This window comes from Elephantulus edwardii, unplaced genomic scaffold (assembly GCF_000299155.1).
Source record: "Elephantulus edwardii isolate Elephantulus edwardi_28Jun2011 unplaced genomic scaffold, EleEdw1.0 scaffold00221, whole genome shotgun sequence".
NCBI lineage: Eukaryota > Metazoa > Chordata > Mammalia > Macroscelidea > Macroscelididae > Elephantulus > Elephantulus edwardii.
Window position 1 is genome coordinate 3,416,959 of NW_006399971.1, and position 21,524 is coordinate 3,438,482.

Genomic DNA, 21,524 nt, shown 5'->3' on the forward strand with positions numbered 1-21,524 from the left:
AAGACTTTCAACAAGATGGATTGACACAGTGACTTTACAATGGACTCAGACATACATGTCAGAGATGATGAGGATGGTGTGGAATAGTGCAAGGTTCTAATTTGTTGTTCATAGGTTTGCCATAAACTAGTTGTGATTGACCCAATGGCACACAACACTATAACACTGAGGTGCAGTGGCTCTAAAATAAGTCATAAGGTACAGCTATGAAGCTGCTTGCAACGATTAAGGATGTAGTGTTCTAGAATGCTGAGGGTTTGCTTTAAGACATCATTCTTTCTAGAGTCACTTTTCAGAAGGAAACATGGTCATGGCATTACAGGTAAGGCTGGATAGGTTGCTTTGTAACAGGCAGAAAATGTACAGAGCTTTCCTAATGATATGACTTATAGGCATAAAAATAATTTTCCAAATGTCATTTTGTTAAATCTCCAATATTTAACTGAATCTTTCAATTTGCAATTAGCCTTTTTTGGAATTTCTGAAAGGAATTTAAGTTGTCCAGCATTAAACATTCCAAACATTCTGGAGTAAACATCCAGGAGTAAATATTCTGAAAAAAGGACATTTTTTAAAAATAACATTTTTTATTTTAACTGTAATTTTAAAAAAGTTTACAGATAAGCTATATGTTTAATTCATTCATTGTCTCACATTTTATCCCTTTCCTGCCCTTCTTCCTCCCCAGTTCACTTTTGTAAAAAAAATAAAAGAAATCCATTTATTGTTTCACAATTACCTCCTTCCCCACCTACCCCTCCCCCAAGTCTTCTTTGCAATGTACCTTTTATCCTGGGCTGTTGTCATACGTATAATGTCTAATCATATATTCCTTTTAAACAGCTCTTTCCTTCATCTCTTCTGATGGCATTTTTATTATTTATCTACTCTTATCCTATTCTCCTCCCAACCTCCATGTCAGACCTGCTTTATAACAATGTTTGTCATTTTTGACTGAGATATTTCACTCAACATAATGTTCTCCAGGGTTATACATGTTGTGTAATATTCTATACGGTCATGTTTTTCAGGGATGCATCGTATTCCATTGTATGAATATACCACAGTTTGTCTATCCATTTGTTTATTGATGGGCAGTTGGGTTGCTTCCATCTCTTTGCTATTGTAAATAATGCAACGAAGCTATTGTAAATAATGCAACAATAAACATAGGTGTGCATATATCTGTTTGGATGGCAGTTCTAGTTTATTTAGGGTTTATTTCCAGGAGTGGCATTGCTAGGTCAAATGATAAATAAATCTATTTCCAACTCCTTGAGAAAGTGCCAAACCACCTTCCATAGTGGTTGCACCATTTTATTATGGACATTTTGAAGCATTTTTATGGCCCAGGGAAGCATTTTTCACATGTGGTTATTGTCAGTTATTTACATGAAATCACTACATAACTAATTGAATATTTAGAGACCTCTTCCCCTCAATTCTTTGGGTGGTCACTGCATTTTGGTAGTGAATCTACCATATTCAGTATGCACTGTTTTCGCTTGGTTTTTAAGCTTTCAGAAGATATCAACATATTTTCCACTTAATTCTTACACTAACTGGGTCTTTCTTTATAACATGTGGAAACTCATTGTCACTGAGTCTGAACCGACTTACAGGTGTCCCTTCCACAGGTTTGCATAGGCTTTCAATTGCATGGGATAAAATTGCCTATCTTTGTCTATTGGAGTTTCTGGTGGATTTGAACCACCAGAGATGCACCACATTTAGGTTAACAACCCAACTCCCTATGTACTGTGCCATCAGAGCTCCCTCTGAGTGCTTCATAAAACTTTAGTGATAGAAATCTAGTTTCTAGGGGATTACTCAAAGATTATTATCTGAGGAATGTTTCTTTCACCTGTTCCTGTGTGCCAACCCAGATTTGCCATGTCCTTGGTGAATTACTTTTGCTAAATTGAATTGTACTTTGGTAGCATGCCGTCAATATATATTAAAAGAAACAGCATTGTTTGTTAAAGTTATGGCTTTGTTTGCTATGAGAATACTGAGATTCTGTTAGGGAAACCTAGGAGAAACATTTCTCATAGGTGTCATTGTGAAGACTATTCATGTATCTATTGAGCTCCGGTGGCCTCCTGGTCAGGATTTATGATGCCAACCTAAAGCCATGAACCTTGAATTCACCAGATGCTCCAAGGGAGAGAAATGAACAACCTCCTCCTATGTGATTTATGTTCTCTGAAAATCCAGGGTCAACTGTGAGTTGGTTCCAATTCAAGGGCACATTACTATAACAACAACAACAACAACAACATTGTGCTACTTTGTTTATTCTTAAACCCACGGGTACTGTAATTTATGTAGCTAATATTGTCTCCTGCTACTTAAATCTTTCTTAATTTTTCAGAGTTTTTTTTGGGACATGTTCTCATTCCAGGTTTTATATTGTCCTGATATTATGTTGTCCACAGGACATTGCTAACTCAAAGGTGGTACCTCTTTGGTGGTTCAAATTCACCAGTAGATTTGAGAGGGAAAGATGGGATATCTCTTCCAGTGTAATTTACAGTGTTAAAAAAAATGCCAGCGTGTCAGCTAAGAGTTGGTTCCAAATGGATGGCAAAGAGAGACACTTTGGACATGTTATGAGGAGGGCATCTGTTCCTGAACATCGTGCTCAGTAAAGTAAAGGGTCAGCAGAAAACAAGAATACCTTAAAAAATGTGGATGGACAATGTGTGCAACCATGGACTCACAGATAACAACGATGGTGCAGAACCGAGCAATGCTGCATTCTGTTGTACATAGACTCAACATGAGTTGGAGAAAAATTGGTAATGCCTAAAAACAGTAACTTCTGAAACATCAGACTCATGAAACCAATGCCAAGAACATTATTTTACCAATGTGAAAGTATTGTTTTAAGAAGTCAATTTTTCAACTTTGTTTTCTTGAGACCACTTCCAGACTTCTCAAAAAAGAAACAATAAATGAGAATTAAGTCTTCATATAAAAACATTTTATTGATAATTTCTTAAGCTGTATACTTTCACAAATAAAAATTTTAATCTGTTAAATTATATTTAATCTATTTCCCTGTGAACATTAACAATAGCCACCATACCAAGTCCCTTGGCTGATATATGCATCCTATGCAAAAACATATATAGGGAGCTCTGGAGGCCGAGGAATAAGGACTTGAGATGCCAACACAAAGACAGTTGATTCAAATCCACCAGCTGCTCTGTGAGAGAATGAAAAGCAATCTTCTGCTGTGCAATTTACAGTTTCTGAAAACCCAATGCAGGGCCAACTATGACCTGCTGCCACCAACAATTTCAGCTATGAGTCTGTTCCTACACCAAAGCACATAACAACATGCAAATATATATTGTTCTTGTCATTTAGTGGGTAAGAAGCTGCACTGCTGCTCTAAGGCAGGTGGTTGGAATTCACCAGCTGCTTGGAGGGAGAAAATGGACAATCTCCCATGCAATCTATTGGATGGTCAGTTATGATTTAGTTCTGATTTGGTGGTAATGAAGCGAACCTAATGCAAATGGACATGTATAATACGTGTGGAAATGTACATGCTTATATATATTCACCAATGGTTTAGTTAAGACTTATGCTAATTTGCAATCAGAATAGATGCTGAGAGATAAAGTTTGAAAGTGTTAGGATGATAATGTGTGCAAACTTGGTATCATGTAGGTCCTAAGAGCAAGTTTTCTGCTATCAGCTATTTAAAATTTTCTATACCATATGACAAGGTCATTATTGTAATTATTTTCTCAATCTTATAATTAATTATTTCATTAAGATGAGACCTTTTATAAGTACCTATGCCAGACAGTGTTTCTCTGGGTGGTCCACAACAACATCAAAATCTTTTGGGAATTTGCTAAAAAAAAACCCCAACAAAACAAATTCTATATTTCATAGTTATAGAAACCTCTATCTATGGAATACAATTTGTTTTTTTTAAAGAAATTCATTTTTTTAGGCTGGACTCTATGAGGAGAAATGTGGCATCAGGATTGGAGAAAGACTCGTCAACAACCTGCGTTATGTGGATGACACAAACTTGCTTTGCTGAAACTGAGAAGGACCTGAAGTGCTTGCTGTAGAAAGTCAAGGATTGCAGCCTTCAAAATGGATTGAAGCTCAACATCAAGAAAACAAACATTCTCACCACAGGGCCAATTGGCAGCATCATGATAAATGGTGAAGAGATTGCAATTGTTAACAGCTTTTGTTTGCTTGGCTCCACAATCAACACTCTTGGTACCAGCAGCCAGGAAATTAAAAGACGAATTGCTCTGAGAAAGTCTGCTGTCAGGGACATCTTCAGATTTAAGAAAAGCAATAATGTCCGTCTGGAGACTAAGTGGTGTCTGATCCAGGCCATGATCTTCACAATTACTTGCTATGCATCAGAAATCCGGACAATAACTAGGGATGATAGAATTGATGCCTTTGATCTGTGGTGCTGGAGAAGAGTATTGAATATACCATGGACAGGTAGGAGAACAAAAAGTTCATCCTAGAGAGAGTGAAATCAGGCTGCTCCTTGGAGGCACAGATTCTGAAGCTTCATCTGACATACTTTGGGCATGTTACAAAGCAGGGTAAATCGTTGGAGAGGGACATCATGCTTGGGAGGGTGGAGGAATAGTGCAAGAGAAGAAGATCCTCAATGAGATGGATATAGTCAGTGACTGGGGTAATTGGGGTAGGTGTGTCAGAGACAATAAGGTTGTTCAGGATAGAGCACTGTTTAGGGCTGTTGTGCACAGAGTTGCTGTGAGTTGAAAGCGACTCGACAACACACAACAACAACATATTTCATAACAAAGTTATTGACTTGGAGGTAGGGCCCAACAATCTGTGTTTTAATGGGATCTTCTGGTTAATCTAATGCATATGTGTGGGAACAAATTTATTCCATGTTCTTACCCTTTTTTTTTTAATGAGTGAATCACAAGGGAGACAAAAGTAAATGCATTTTTGCATTTGTCCACTTGTAAAAGGAGGACAATTTTTAAGAAGGGAATTTCTTTTTTTTTCTTTAAGAAGGGAATTTCTAAGAGTAGCTTTGAATAGGGGGTCATAGATTAACTTTAATATCAAAGTCCACATTTCTTTTTAAATTCAGCTGTCATAAAATTACTAATACTACTTTAGAGTATTGATTTTTTTTGGAGTTCAAAAGAAATACAACTCTAGGTTTTCCACTAGTTTTGTATCCAGAAATAATAAAATAAGTGTCAGGGCAGATAAGAGGAGGAAAAGAAGCCATGAGTAGAGGACACACTGTGGCCAGGAGAAGGAAAGGCTAATTCACTGTTTTCTCAACAGACTGTTGGGATCAACAGTATGAATATTTGTCAAAACAAGTCTGAGTCATTTTCTTCTGCCTATCTGGTTGCCTCTTTGAGTCATATCCATCTGTTTACGGCAAATTTCTCAAAATTTGAGGCCTGCAAACTATCACCTTACTGTCTTTAGAGTAAGCAACTGCATCAGTTGTGAATTATTGGCAAGAATGCTTGCTTACTTGGTGATAAATTGATAGCTAGGTAAGAGCACATGGAACATGGATAGAAGATGATCTTATGAAGGATGAAGTTATGTGTAATGGGAAGTTCCTCTACCCAAAGTTTGTGCCCAGGGAGAAACAGAAGTATTGAAACTTATTCGAAGAGGAAAGAGAAAAAAGAGAGAATGGCAGAAGATGGGTACTAAAGTCTGCTTTGTTGCAGATGGTTTTACATCCAAACCACCTAAATATGAAAGATTTATCAAAACAATGGGCTTACGTTCAATAAGGCATATGTAACACATCCTGAAATGAAAGTCACATTTTGCCTGCCAATAAGAAGAATCGTTCATCCCAACTGTACACAATCTTGAGTGTTATTTATGAAGGTCCAGTCATTTAAGTGAATGTGAGTTGGGCTTTGTGATACAAGGAGACAAAATTATTTTGGGAAAATGTACTCAGGTTACCAACAATCCTGAAAATAATGGATGCATAAATGCTGTCTTATTGGTCTAATAAGCACTTTCATATGAGTTAATAATTGACTACAAACCAGTCAGAAAACCAGCATTAACATGTGATTCTGAATGCTACCAAACAGCTTTCCTTACAAGTTCTGCAATCATCAAAAGAACTTTTTATTATTCTATAAAAACATTAAAATGGTAAAAAAAGAGAGAACGGAAACCAAAACAAGAAATGAGCACCATTAGAGAAAAATGAAAAGGAAAATTGTGCTACAAGGTCATAGTTATTCCCGCAAGAGTGAGTTAACTTTCTTCTCTGGCCATTTTCTGCAGTCAAAGATGCAATTCCTAAATTGGCCAGCTATCTTTCTGGGTAAGAAAGATAATAAATGAATGGAAATTTTCAACTTAAAGGAGGTCAGAGGCAGAATTCTCACACACATGAGGCCGATCTCAATGGTTATAATTGCTTTCTTTTTGTTTTCATCACAGGTCACTCAGAAATTCATAGAAAGAGACAATTTCACGTCTGGAGGAGGTTTCATCTTGGTGGGCTTCTCAGATCAGCCATGGCTGGAGAGGATCTTGTTTGTGTTCATCTTGATATTCTACCTTCTAACACTCATGGGTAATGGGACCATAATCCTGATCGCCCATCTGGACTCCCAGCTTCATACGCCTATGTATTTCTTCCTCACTCACCTGTCCTTTATTGATCTCATCCATGTGACCTGCATCAGTCCTCAGATGCTGGTCAACCTTGGGAGTGCTGACAAGTCCATAAGTTTTGGAGGATGTGTAGTTCAGTTTCTCATTACCCTGTGTCTAGGGACCACTGAGTGTATCCTTCTGGCCATGATGGCATATGATCGTTATGTTGCTGTCTGTCAGCCCTTGCATTATTTCACCCTCATGCCACCACAGCTGTGTTGGGCATTGGCCAGCATATCCTGGTTTTTGGGTTTTGGTAATTCATTAGTCAACACACCTATCACAATGACCCTTCCTAGATGTGGCCACCACCGGATAAACCATTTCTACTGTGAGATGCCTCCAGTGATACAACTAGCCTGTGTGGACATATCAAATTATAGGAAGGGGATTACAATCTTGAGCAGTGTGTTTCTCATCTTTCCTCTCTCATTGATCTTGATCTCTTATGGGCGCATTGTCTATAGTGTGTTGGGGGTGAAGGCCCCTGGGGGTCGACAGAAGGCACTTGGGACCTGTAGCTCCCACCTCACAGTGGTATTCATCTTCTACAGTACTCTCATCTATGTATATGTGACCCCAAAGCCAAAGCTCTCTCATGATGTGACCAAGTTTGTGGCACTGCTATATAACTTGATTCCACCTGTGCTTAATCCCATAATTTACACTTTGAGAAACAGAGATGTCAAGAAATCATTAAAGAAGCTAATGATAGGGAAACGAAAGAGAAAAAGGTAAATTTTTAATAGATTTCTCCTTTAAAGGGAAGGAGCTTCTCCTTTAAGGGACAGATGCTTCCAAAGGAAACAATCTTGAGAACCTGTAGATTTAGGATTAAATATTCAGTTAGGCTATAGAAGAAGAATAGATGCCCTTGAATTAGGGTGCTGGAGAAAAGTCTTGAACATACCATGGACTGCCAAGAAAACAAATAGGTCTGTCTTGGAGAGGGTGAAACCAAGTCTCTCCTTGGAGGCTAGGATTTTGAAGCTCCATCTCACATACTATGTCCTTGGAGAAGGACATCATGTTTGGAAGGGTGGGGGGACAGAGCAGGAGAGGGTGAAGGGACAGAGCAGTAGAGGAAGAACCCGGATGAGATGGATTGATACAGTAACTGGGTCAATGGAGGATTGGTGTGTTAGAATTAATGAGACTGCCTCAGGACAGGACAGGGTTCAGAGCTACTGTACATAGGGTCACTATGGGTTGCAGGTGACTCGATGGCACGTAACAACAATTAATATACACATTTTAACTACATTTTGGTGATTTCATGTCTGCCTTATAATGACGTTCTTGTATATATAGTTTGTTTTTTTGCTAATGTGCTGTTGAGTTGGAAACAACCCATAACTTACCATTTATCAGGTTTTCAGAGACTGCAGTATGCTTTGGGATAGATTACTAATCTTTCTCTTTTGCCTATGGAGCAGGTAATGGATTCAAATTGCCTGCCTTTGGTTTTTCAGCACAAATTCTTATCACTTGACAACTAGAGGTCAACACACACACACACACGCGCGCGTTATCGTTAGATGCCATTGAGTGGAGAGTACACCTCGTAACCACTAACACATCTGAACCCTGTCCTATCCTCATCATCTCTGACACACTTGATCTCATTGCTGCAGTCATTACATCCATCTCATCAGGAGTTTTCCTTTCTATTGCCCAGCTTCCAAATTTCCAAGCATAGTGTTCCTTTCCAAGGGATAGCCTCTCCTAATAACATATCCAAAGTATGACAGACAGTGCATTGCCATCTTTGCCTCCATGAAGCACGCTGGCTGCACTTTCTCCAAGCTATGTATTTGTTCTTTTGGAAGTCCATGGGGTATCCTGCATTTTTCTCCAACACCACAACTCAAAGATATCAGTTCTACTCTCATCCTTAATCATTCTCCAGCTCTCACATGCATAGCACATGATTGAAAAGATTATGGCTTGAATCAGACACACCTGAAAGTCTTCAAGCTGACATCTATACTCGTCAGTATTTTGGAGAGGTCCCTGACTGCAGAATTCCCAATGCAAGATGTCTCCTGACCTCCTTCCTGACTGCTAATAGCAAGAATGTTGATTGTTGATCTAAGCAAGATGAAATCATTGACAGCTTTGGCCCTTCTCCATCTATCATGATGTTGCCTATTGACCCATTGATGAGGATTCTTGTCTTCTTGACATTAAAATGTAATCCATATTGAGGTCTTAGATCTTCTGCATCAAGTTCTTCATCAGTTTCAGCAAGCAAAGTTGTGTCATGTGCAGAATCCAAGTTGTTAATGAGTCTTTTCTCTGAACTTGATGTCACACTCTTCATAAAAATCAGCTTCAATCCATCTGACATGAGCAATGATCTCCCTGCTTCCATTACCTCTTCTAAACTCAATTTAAACTTCTAACAGTTCCCTGTCAATGTACTGCTTTAGTCATTCTTGGATGACCTTCAGCTATATTTTTATTGCTTGTGATATTAATGATATTGTTTAATAGTTTCCACATATTGTGGGCCACTTTTCTTGGGAATGGGAACAAATATAGATCTCTTCCAAGGAGTTGGCCAGTCAATGTCCTCCATATTCCCTTGAATAAATGAGTGTGTATGTCCAGAGCTACAATTGTTAGTTGAAACCTGTCAATTGGTATCCCATCCATTCTTGGGACCTTATTTTTGCACTTTCTATCAGTGCAGCTTGAACTTCATCCTTCATTACCATTGACTCTTGTTCGTATAATACTTTCTGAAATTTTTCGGTGTTAACCAATTCTTATTGGTACAATGACTCTGTGTATTCATTTTAACTGTTTTCCCCATCTGAATTTAGTGGGTTTCCCCACCCCAACCCTGGCCACTTACAGTGTACTTGAAGTTTTGTAGCTTCCTCTATTTTCTACTTATCTTTTCTTCTTTACATTGGTTTGCATGCAATAATCCATATACTTTCTAGGTGGTTGTGGGTTTTGGTGTTGGTTTTTTTTTGTGGTTTTTTTTTTTTTAGTTACATATGTATTTATTTTTGAAGCCCTATAATGAAACTCGTTGGTAATTGCAATGTGCAGAAGCTGGACTTGCAAGAGGGTAGGAATTTCTGGTTACAGGAAAAAAACAGAGGCCATAGTCAAACTCTGCCACTTACATAAATAATCCTTTTTATGCAGGCTTCTGACAGCTCTGGTGATCTGAATTAAAGGGAATTGCAATGCTACTCCAAAGATAATGGCCCTCTAGTGTTTCAAATCCACCAAACACCTCTATGGGGAATAGGTGGGAAGTCTCCTTTGATGGGACTTTCCTCCAAAAACCTGTTGGAGGGTCAACTGTGAGTTGATTCCTTCATGATCAATGGCAATGAGCGAGTGAGCATAAGCTGATTCAGGCCAAAGTACAGGAAAAATTCATTCTTTGGCATTCATATAAATTGATTTGTAGCCTGTCATAACACTGAAGTGTATGTGTATGAAATAATTTTCGCTATAAAAGTAAAGTATTTTTAATATATTATGTTAAAAAACCCCAAATTTGACAGGTTATAACCTTGGCGATCTCTTAAGATCAATGAGAATAAGGAATCTTATTCTACCTCAAAAACAAAATTCTAAGTGGCACAAAATTGAAAAGCTCTCTGTATCTTCTCAGTCAGCAACAAAAAGATATTGTTTACATCATAAATATTTCAAGAAGTGTTTGAAATACATTCTGTTTTACTCATGCACATTGTGTTTTATACAATCTTTCATTTACATGTGTTTCATATAACAATTCATATACATTATATTTTATGTAATTATGATTTATCTATGCTTATTATTACCCATCTTTACAAGTCCTCATTTTATCTTTCCTATTTCTTAATCTCTCTGTCTTCCCACTTACTCTGCTATCCTAGTGATTTCGTCCCCTCTTTTCTATTTGTCCTCATCTCCCTTCTCCTGACCCTTTTTAAAAAATATTTATACAATTCCTACCAGTAATTCTTCTTTTTTACACAAATGGTCTTATGCAGTACTTGTTCTTATGAGATCGTTCACCCAGCATAATGTTCTCTAGCCTCCTACATGCTGTATAGTATTTTACAAAACCATTGTTTCTTAGTGTTGCATAATACTCCATTGTGTGAATGTGCCATGACTTCTCAATCCATTTGTTTGTTGAAGGACATTTGGGCTATTTTTATTTGCATCTCTCTGATTGCCAGTGATATCTTCATTTGTGTCTTCTTATGTCCTTTGCCCATTTTGTGGTTGGATTTTCAGTCTTTTTCTTGTGGAGGCCATAGAGTATTCTGTAAAATTTCATTATGAGACCTTTGTCTGAGATGTCATCGCCAAATATTTTTTCCCAGTCTATAGACTTTATTTTTACTCTACTGGAAAAAGGTTTTGATGTACACAGAGACTTGTTCTTTAGGAGGTCTCATTTATTGATTTTATAATTTTTAATTGTGCACTTCCATCTTCTTTTGATGCTTTTTGGATCATTCAAGTGTTTGTCACCCCCATCCTAAATTCTGAGAAAATACCATCTTCCCTGTTGTTGTTGTTGTCAGGTGCCATCGAGTCAAGTAGAACTCATAGTGCCCCGTTGAACAAAAGAGCTGAACTTAGTCCTGTCCTGAGTCATCCTCACACTTCCTGACACACAAGAGCTCATTGTAGCAGTCACTTAGTCCTCCCTAAAATTCTAAAAGGAACTGTCCTTGACTGCCCTCGTGCCATTTTTACTTGCTCTGCACATGGTCACTTCATGTCCCTCTCAGACCGTGCAATAAAGATCTGTTCATTTCTTGGGAGGGAAAAAGAGTTTGCCCATAGTATGTCTCAGTATCGTAACTTGAGGCTTGACTTTGGTTTTCACTTCTTTCAGCTTGAGATATGCTGCGTGAGTTCTTCCCTTTTTATTCTCTGAGTCCAGCTACTTGCCTATTCCATGACAATATTTTGTTTTGTCTCCTCTCAACATATTGTTTTGTAGTTACAATATTTTGTTTTGTCTGTCCTTTGAAATCTTATGTTTGGCTCTTTCTTTCAGCATCTATTCCTTTTGTTTGGCTTCTCAGTGCTTTAATGCCTTTTTCAGAGTCTCTTCTTACATTCATTTTAGTTGTTTCTTCATTCTTTCTCTTTGTAATGACCTTTAGCTCTCTTCTGTATATTCTCACATACATGTTGTTGATTGCCTTTGAGTTGAGCATGACTCATAGTGAGCCTGTGAACAAAAGACTTGAAGCCCCTCTACAGCATTGACATGTATCAAAGTTCATAGAGTTTCTGGAAGCATGTTATTTAGGAAGTGGATGCCACTCCTGCTTCCAAATCTGTCATAGTATGTTATTGTTTTTATGTGCCATTGAGTTACTTGTGATGTATAGTAACCCTATATACAGCAGCTCTGAACCCTTCCCTGTCCTGAGCTAGTCTAATCAACTCTGACACACCAACCCCCACTGACCCAGCTACTGTATCAATCCATCTCATCCTGGGTCTCCCTCTCCTGTGCTGTCTGCTCATCCTCCTGGGAATGATGTCCTTCTCCAAGGACTGATCTCTCCTGGCCACGTGCCCAAAGTAAGTGAGGCGAAACATCAAAATCTTAGCCTCCAATGAAAGACTTGGCTTCACCTTCTCCAAGACAGACCTATTTGTTTTCTTGGTAGTCCATGGTATGTTCAAGACTCTTCTCCAGCAACACAACTCGAAAGCATCTATTCTGTCATCCTTAGTCACTGTCCAACTCTCTGAAGTATAACAAGTAAATGAGAAAACCATAGGCTGGATTAGGCTCACTTTTGTATCTAGACTGACATCATTGCTCTTCAGCACTCTGGAGAGGTCCATGACAGCAGATTTTCCCAATGTGATTAGTCTTCTGATTTCCTAACTGCTGGTGTTAAGAGTGTTGATTGTGGATCTGAGCAAGCTATAATTTTTAACTACCTCAATCTCTTCTCCATCTAATATGATGCTGCCAATTGGCCCAGTAGTGAGAATCTTTTGCTTCTTGATGTTGAGCTTCAATCCATATTGAATACTATATAGTCCTTGATCTTTTACAGCAAGTGTTTCAGGTCCTCCTCAGTTTCAGCAAACAAAGTTCCCACTCACATACAAATACACACAAATATATACATCTCAGATTGTCAGTGTCCAGCTTTCAGATGCATAGCATGCAAGTGAGAAGAGCCTGGCTTGGATCAGGTGTACTTGACTCTCTAGACTGTTATAATTACTCTTTAGCACTCAGGAGAAGTCCCTGACAGCAGACTTTCCTAAAGCAGCTAATTTTTTAGTTTCCTGATTGCTAGGCCAAGAGTGCTGACTGTGTATCTGAGCAAGATGAAATTGCTAACAACTTCAATTCTTTTATCCATCTATCATGATGCTGTCAATTGGCCCAATGGTGAGAATCTTTGTTTTCTTGATGTTGAGATGCAATCCATATTGAAGGCTGAATTTCTTGACCTTCTGCAGCAAACACTTCAAGTCTCCTCAGTTGCAGTGAGCAAAGCTGTGTTATCTGCATAATGCAGGTTGTTGACGAGTCTTCTTCGAATCCTGAGGCAATATTCTTCTTCATAAAGATCAACTTCCCAAATTATCTCTTCCACATAGAGATTGAAAAAATATGAAGAAAAGATACATCCCTGATGCAGTCCTTTTTTTTTTGGGTTTTGAAGCATGTAGCATTTGTTCCCTTGCTCTACAATGACTAAGTCTAAGTGACAATGACTAAGGATGACAGAGGGAAAATTGATGATTTTGAGTTGTGTGCAGGAGAAATTTTATGGAACACACCATGGATTGCCAAGAGAACAAACAGGTCTGTCCTAGAGTGAAACAGGACTGTACCTTGGAGACAAGAATTTTGGCAATGTATCTAACATACTTTGATTATGTTGGCAGGAAGCACCAGGCCATAGAGAAGGTCACCATGCCTGGATGGGTAGAGGGTCTGTGCAGGAAAGGAATAACTTGAACAAGATGAATTGACACAGTGACTGAGGCAATTGGGGTAGGTGTGACAGAGATGGTGGGATTGGCTTAGGATAGAGCAAGATTCAGAGCTGTTATTCATAGGGTTGCTACAAGTCATAGTCGACTCAACTACACAACAACATCGCAGATTGTAAACACCTGAAGTTCAGGCAAATAGTTGTTTATATCTGCAGTTCAAATTATATATTTTCACGTATTGTTGTTAATGCCATCTAATTAAGAATGACTCATAAGCAATCTATAAACAACAGATCTGAACTCTGTCCAATCTGTGCCAATCTCACAATTTCTGGCACAATCAAGCTCATTGCTGTAGTCACTCTGTCAAAACACCTGGTTGATGATCATTCCCTCCTTTGTAATCCCCCTCCTTTCCAAGCCTGATGTCTTTCTTCAAGTAATAGCCTGTTCTAGAAACATGCTCAAAGTCTGTGAGATGAAGTTTCACCATTCTTTCCTACAATGAGTGCTCTGGCTGCACTTTCTTCAAGACATATTTGTTCATTCTTTTGACATTCTATGGGATAGTCAGTATCCTTTTTGAACACCAGAGTTCAGAGGCATTCTGTCATCTTGTTTCTTTGTCCAACTATCAGCAGCATAGCAAGTGATTGGAAAGACAATGGCCTGAATCAGGTACACCTTAGTCCTCAAACTAACATCATTGCTCCTCAGTAATTTGGAAAAGTCCTTGAATGCAGATTTTCCTAGTGCAATACATCTCCTGATTTCCTACCGCTGATTGCAAGTGTATTGTTTGTGGGTGCAAGTAAGATGAAGTCATTGGCAATTTCAATTTTTCCTCCATCTATCATGATGTCTATTGGTCCAGTAGTCAGAATTTTTGTTTTCTTGAGCTTGAGATGCAATTCATATTGAAAGTTGCAATGTTTGATCTTTGGCAACAAGCGTTTCAAGTCCTCTTCACTTTCAGTAAGCAAGATTGTTGTGTCATATGCATAACAAAGGTTACTGATGAATCTTCCTCTGATCTTGATGCCACATTCTTCTTCACATAGACACAACCCTGATGCATACCTTTAATTGTACATTGTAATGTTCCCTTACTCAGTTCAGACAAAAGTTTCTTGTTTTAGGTGTGGGTTTTGTATGACCACAATTAAGTGTTCTGGGATTCCCTTTGTTTTCAATGGTCAGCCATGTTGGAAAATTGGATATTGTTAAAAATGAAATGGAATGCACGAATATTGACCTACTAGGCATTACTGAAATGCGATGCACCGGATATGGCCACTTTGCACCAGATAATCATATGATATACTATGCAGGGATTGAAAACCAGAAGAAAAGTGTTGCTTTCATAGTCAAAAGGTCAATTTCAAGTTCTATCCTGAAACACAATGTTGTGAGTGATAGGATAATATCCATACATATACAGGGAAGACCTGTTAACACGACTATTATTCAAGTATATACTCCTACATCTAGTTCCAAAGAGGAAGAAATTGAGAATTTTTACCAAATTTTGCAGTCTGAAATTGACCAAACATGCAATCAGGATGTGCTGATAATTGGTGGCTGGAAAGCAAAAGTAGAAAACAATGAAGAAGGAACAGTAGTTGGAAATATGGGCTTGGTGATAGAAATGAGGCTGGAAATAGAATGATTAAATTTTGTATTTACAATTATTTATTCATTGCAAATACTTTTTCTAAATGACACAAAAGATGATTTTACACATGAATTTCACCCAACGGGCTGCATAGGAATCAGACTAACCATATTTGTGAAAGAAATCATTCGAGAAGCTCCATATTAGCAGTCAAAAGTAGGCCAGGGGAAGACTGTGGGTCAAATCATAAATTACTCATATGTAACTTCAAATTGAGGCTAAATAAAAGGAATATAAGTCCTTAGGAACCAAGATAAGATCTTGAATCAATTTCATCTGAATTTCTTGATAATCTTAAGCATAGGTTTGAGGCACTGAACACAAAGGATAGAGGAGAGGACCAGATGAGTTGTAGGATGGTATCAAGTATATCACCCTTGAATAATTCAAAAGGGAAAAAAAGGAGAAAGAAAAAAAATAAAAATGGATATTGGAAGAGACTCTAAAGATTGCACTGGAGTGTTGAGAAGCCAAATCTGAAGGAAAACATGTCACAGTGAAAGAGCTGAACAGACGATTTCAAAGGGAAGCTCAGGAGGACAAAGTAAAATATTATCATGGAATGCATAGAGAGCTGGAATTGGCGAATAAACAGGGAAGAACTCATTCTGCATTTCTCAAGCTGAAAGAACTGAAAAACAAATTTAAGCCTCATCTTGCAAAACTGACAGACGCTATGGGCAATGTAGTGGGTGACTCAGAAAGCATCAAAAGAAGATGGAGGGAATATACAGAGTCACTGTACCAGGAAGAATTGATTGATACTGAAAAATTCCAGGAAGTACCACATGAACAAGAACCAGTGGTAATGAAGGAGGAAGTAGATGCTGCATTGAAGACATTGGCAAAAAATAAGACCCCAGGGGTCAATGGAATACTAATTGATTTGTTTCAATTCAAGATGTAGCCTTGGATCCACACACAAATCTAAGCCAGGAAATTTGGAGGATAGCTATCTGGCCAGTGGATTGGAAGAGGTCCATATTTATTCCCTTTTCAAAGAAAGATGATCCAACTGAATATGGAAATTATTGAACAATATCATTAATATAACATGCAAGCAAAATACTGCTGAAGATCATTAAAAAGTGGCTGGAACAGGACATAGATAGGACTGGCAGAAGTTCAGGCAGGATTTAGAAGAGGCTGTGATATCTGGGATATCATTGCTGATGTCAGATAGATCCTTTCTAAAAGCAAGGAATATCAGAAGAATGTCTATTTGTGCTTTATTGGCTATGCAAAGGCATTTGACTGTGTGGATTATGACAAGTTATGGCTGACACTAAGAAGAACGGGAATCCTAGAGCACTTGATTGTGCTCCTGTGGAATCTATACCTGGATCAGCAGGCTGTTGTGTGAATGGAGCAGGGGAGCACTGCATGGTTTGGAATTAGGAAGGGAGTGTGTTAGGGTTGTATTCTGTCTCCATACCTGTTCAATCTATATGCTGAGTAAATTATCCAAGAAACTGGACTATGTAAAGAGGAATGTGCATCAGGATTGGAAGGAGACTCATCAATCACCTGTGCTATACAAATGACACAACCTGGATTGCTGAAAGTGAGGAGGACTTGAAATACTTGTTGCAGAAGATCAAGGAATGCAGCCATCAGTATGGATTGAGTCCCAACATCAAGAAAACAAGATTCTTACTACTGGACCAACAGGCCATGTCATGATGGATGGAGAGGAGATTGAAACTGTCAGCAGCTTCATCTTGCTTGGATCCACAATTAACACTCTTGGTACGAGCAGTTAGGAAATAAGAAGATGCAGTGCATTGGGAAAATCTGCAGTTAGGGATTTTTCCAAATTATTGAGGAGTAGTGATGTCAGTTTAAGGACTAATGTGCATCTGATTCAAGCCATAGTCCTTCTGATTACTAGCTATGCATCTGAGACCAGGACAGTGACAGAAAAAGAATTGGTGTCTTTGAGCTGTGGTGCTGGAGAAGAGCACTGAATAGCCCATGGACGGCCAAGAGAATAAACAGATATGTCTTGGAAAAGGTGCACCTGAAGTACTCTCTGGAGGCAAGAATGATGAGGCTCAGCCTCACGTACTTTGGACATTTTGCTAGGAGAAGCTATTCCTTGGAGAGGGACATGATGTTGGGAAGGGTGGAGGGTCGACAAATCAGAGGAAGATCCTCAACTAGGTGAATTAAAATGGTGACTGCTGCAATGGGCTCTTGTGTGTCAGGAAGTGTGAAGATGGCACAGGACAAGACAGGCTTCAGATCTTTTGTTCATAGGGTCACTATGAGTTGATGGCACCTATCAACAACAGGAACAACCCATGCTCTCAGAGCTATATCAGATGAAATCAGATAACACAAGGGTGGCAGAACTCCAAACTTCTCCCAAAATTCTGTGGTCTTCTGTGGTCTCCACTACTCTTGGGCACATAGCTGGACCGTATTGTTAAACATTCTTGCAGTTAGTCATCAAAATTATATCTAGGGTTTTCATTAGATAATTTACAGAAGTATGCCATTAGGTCCTTCTTCCTACTCTGTCTTAGTCTGAAATATCCACTAGAAACATGTCTACTGTGGGTGACATTGTATAAATTTGAAATGCTAGTGGCATTGCTTCCCATGTTGTAACAACATATCATTGTTGTTGGGTGCTATCAAGTTGAGCACAACTCATTGCAACCCTATGAACAATAGATCTGAACCCTGTCCTATCCTGTGCCACCTTCATAATCTCTGACACACTCGAACTCTTTGCTGCAGTCACTGTGTCAGTCAACATGGTTGAGAGCCTTCCTCACCATCGCTCTACTTTTACGAGCATTATATCCCTTTCCAAGCAATAACCTCTCCTAGCAAGATGCCCAAGGTATGTGAGATGATTCTTTTCCATCCTTGCTTCCAAGCAGTATTCCAGCTGCATTTTTTTTCTCTCTCTCTCTCTGGTTTTATTTATTTTTTTCTGCTAATTTATTTACAAAATTCTAATACAAATTTGTTCAAAGTCTTTCAATTACCCTCACCCCCTCCATCAAATTGTACAACCCAATGACTAATCTCCTCTTCCTTCTGCACATCTACATCCCTCTGCTTCCAGCTTCTCCCACCCCACCTGGAGCCTTATACTCATTCTCCAATAACAGATTTATACAATATTTATCTTTGTGGGACTCAGTTAGCTCACTCAGCATAATGCTTTACAGTCCCTCCCAAGTTAGGTAATAATTTACAAAGTTATTTCTCTCGTATGCTGCATAGTTTTTCAATTGGTACCATAATTTCTCAATCCATTCATTTGTGGTTGGACATTTGGACTGTTTCCATGTTCTTGCAATGTTGAATAATGCTGCTATGAACATTGGTGTACTGGCTGCATTTTCTTCAAGACATATCTGTTTGTTCTTTTGACAGTCCATAGGATATTCAGTACTTTTCTCCAGCACCACAGTTCAAAGGCATCAATTCTCCTTCTATCATCCTAATTCATTGTCCAGCTCTCAGCAACATGGCAAGTGATTGTGAACACTATTTTCTGAATCAGGCACACACCTTAATTCTCAAAATGACATCATTGCTCTTCAATAATTTGGAGAAGTCCCTTAATGCAGATTTCCCCCAATGCAGTACATCTTATATCCTGATTTCTTGGCTGCTGGTATCAAGTGTATTGATTATGAATCCAAGCAAGATAAAGTTATTGACAGTTTCAATCTTTTTTCTATCACAATATTACCTATCAGTCTAGTGGTAAGAATTTTTGGTTTTTGACACTGAGATACAATCCATATTGAAAGCAACAATCTTTGATATTCTGCAACAAATTCTTCAAGTCCTCCCACTTTCAGAAGGCAAGGTTGTGTCATTTCATTCAGAAAGTTATTTATGAATTTTTGTCCTATTCTGATGCCACATTCTTCTTCGTAGACTCCATCTTCTCAAGTAATTTGCTCAGCATATAGACTGAATAGGTTTGGAGAAAGGATACAAATAAAACCTTGATGTATATCTTTCTTAATTTTTAACCATGTAGTGTTCCCTTGCTCTGTTTGCCTAATAGCCTCTTGGTCTAGATATGGAAAAGAAAAAAAAATGGAAAGAAAGGAGAAACTTGGGAGAGGGGGGACGTTCATGCCAATGCTGAGGAAGGTGGAAGCAAAATGTTTCATCTAGCATAAAGTTCCTGATGGCCCAGCTAAAGGTTGTGGATAGGACATCCAATAAAGGTAGAGTTTATGATCTACTGTTGTTATTGTTGTTGAGTGTGATCAAGTTGAGTACAACTCATAGCGACCCAGTGAAAAATAGATCTGAACTTTGTCCTATCTTGCACCATCCTTGTCATCTTCCACATATCTGAGTCCATTGCTACAAATACTGTATCAATACATCTCATTGAGGGTCTTCCTATCCTTCACTGATTCTCCACCGTTCCAAATATGATCTCTCTTTCCAAGGAATAAGCCTTTCCTATCAACATGTCCAGAATATATGAGATGAAGTTTATCATATTTGTCTTCAAAGAACACTCTGGCTGCACTTTCTTCAAGACTTGTCTGTTTGTTTGACAGTCTATGGGATATTTAACACTCTTCTTCAATACCACAACTCATACACATCAAATCTTCTGTCATCTATATTCACTGTCCAGATCTCAGGTGCATAGCAGGTGATTGGAAAGACTTTGGCTTGAAACAGGTTCACTTCAGTCTTTAAAATGACTTCATTGCTCTTCAGGATTTTGTTATACTGAGAGGCTCCTACTGGCAAGGTGCCCACCCAGTCATAGACACCCTCCATTGGTTCAGTGCTTATCCAGAGATGTACTACCTTACCAGGGAACAGGCAGAAGTGGAGAGGACTCCCAAGGCTAGTTTCTGCCACTGCCTGCCTAAGCCTGTTATCTTTGTCTGAAATTCATTTAATGTGAATTTCCTTGAAAAATAAAAGAAGTATGTAAGTACACAAAAATTTGCACACAAGTGGTCAGCAGGCAAAATGTCGTTGTTAGTAGGTGCCTGCGCGTTAAGTATGACTCATGGAGACCCTGTGAATAAAGGACCTGAAACCTGTTCTATCCTGCCTCATCCTCACACTTCCTTACACACAAGAACCCTTTGCAATAGTCAGCATGTCAATCCACCTGGTTGAGGATCTTCCTTTTCCTTTCTCTCCTTAGCTGAGACCCTTCCCAGCATCATGTCCTTCCCCAGAGAAGAGCCCCTCCTACCAACATGCCCTAAATACGTGAAGTGAAGCCTTATCATTCTTGCTTCCAAAGAGCACTCTGACTGCACCCTCTCCAAGATATATCTCTTTGTCCTCCTGACCATCCAAGAGATGTTCAGTGCTCTTCTCCAACACCACAGGTCATAGCAAGTAATGAGAAAGGCTATGGCCTGAATCAGATGCACCTTAGTCCCCAAACTGATGCCATTATTCCTCAATAATTTGGAGAGGTCCCTAAGTGCACATTTTCCAAGCGCAATGCATTTCTCTATTTTCTGATTCCTTGTACTAAGAGTGTTAATTGGGATCCAAGCAATACTGTTGACAAAGGAAGAAACAGAAATATTTATTAACAGATGAATGAATAATCCAGGTGTGGTACATAGGTAAAATGAAATACTATTCAGCCATGAAAAGATATAAAGTTAAGATGTACCCTGCAACATGAGTATGCTTTCAAAACTTATGTTAAGGGAAAGAAGCCATACATAGATATCTCATATTGAAAGCAAAATAAAATCAAGTCAGTAACAACTCATACCAACCTGCCATCAGGGTTTCAAGGTAGTACATCTTTATTAGGAAGTACCATCTTTCTTTGTTAAAGTTGTTGTTAGATTTGAACTTCAGGTCTTTTGGTTAGCAACCTTATCCATGATACCTTTTACCACTGTGGTGCTAAAGAGTGATTTCAAATGAGCACAAGTTTACTTTTTGTGAAAATTGAATGTTTGTGGTAAAATAAGACTTGCTCCTGATGAATGAATGTCTATCATATTTTAGGCATTGCACATACATCATGTTTCAATGAACAAACAGAGCTACAAGATTGGTCATATTTGTCTTAATCTACTGACAAACTGAAGCTCAAGCATGTCAAGAAAGATTTTCAAGTCATGAAGTTAGTAAATGACAGATGTAAATATTTTTATATAATATTATCATGCATTAGACATAAAAAGAATTTCTGTTGAAATTTTATTTCCTGTAGTGTCAA

The 21,524-nt window shown here is 38.5% G+C and overlaps 1 protein-coding gene across 1 annotated transcript; it reads left to right on the forward strand.

Annotated features, from left to right (window-relative positions):
• The first annotated feature begins 304 nt into the window (after positions 1-304).
• LOC102864407 (olfactory receptor 2G3-like) lies at positions 305-7,428 on the forward strand. The gene is made up of 2 exons (XM_006898158.1): positions 305-322; positions 6,472-7,428. The coding sequence occupies exons 1-2, from the start codon at positions 305-307 to the stop codon at positions 7,426-7,428; spliced, it is 975 nt and encodes a 324-aa protein (XP_006898220.1).
• The last annotated feature ends 14,096 nt before the right edge of the window (positions 7,429-21,524 follow it).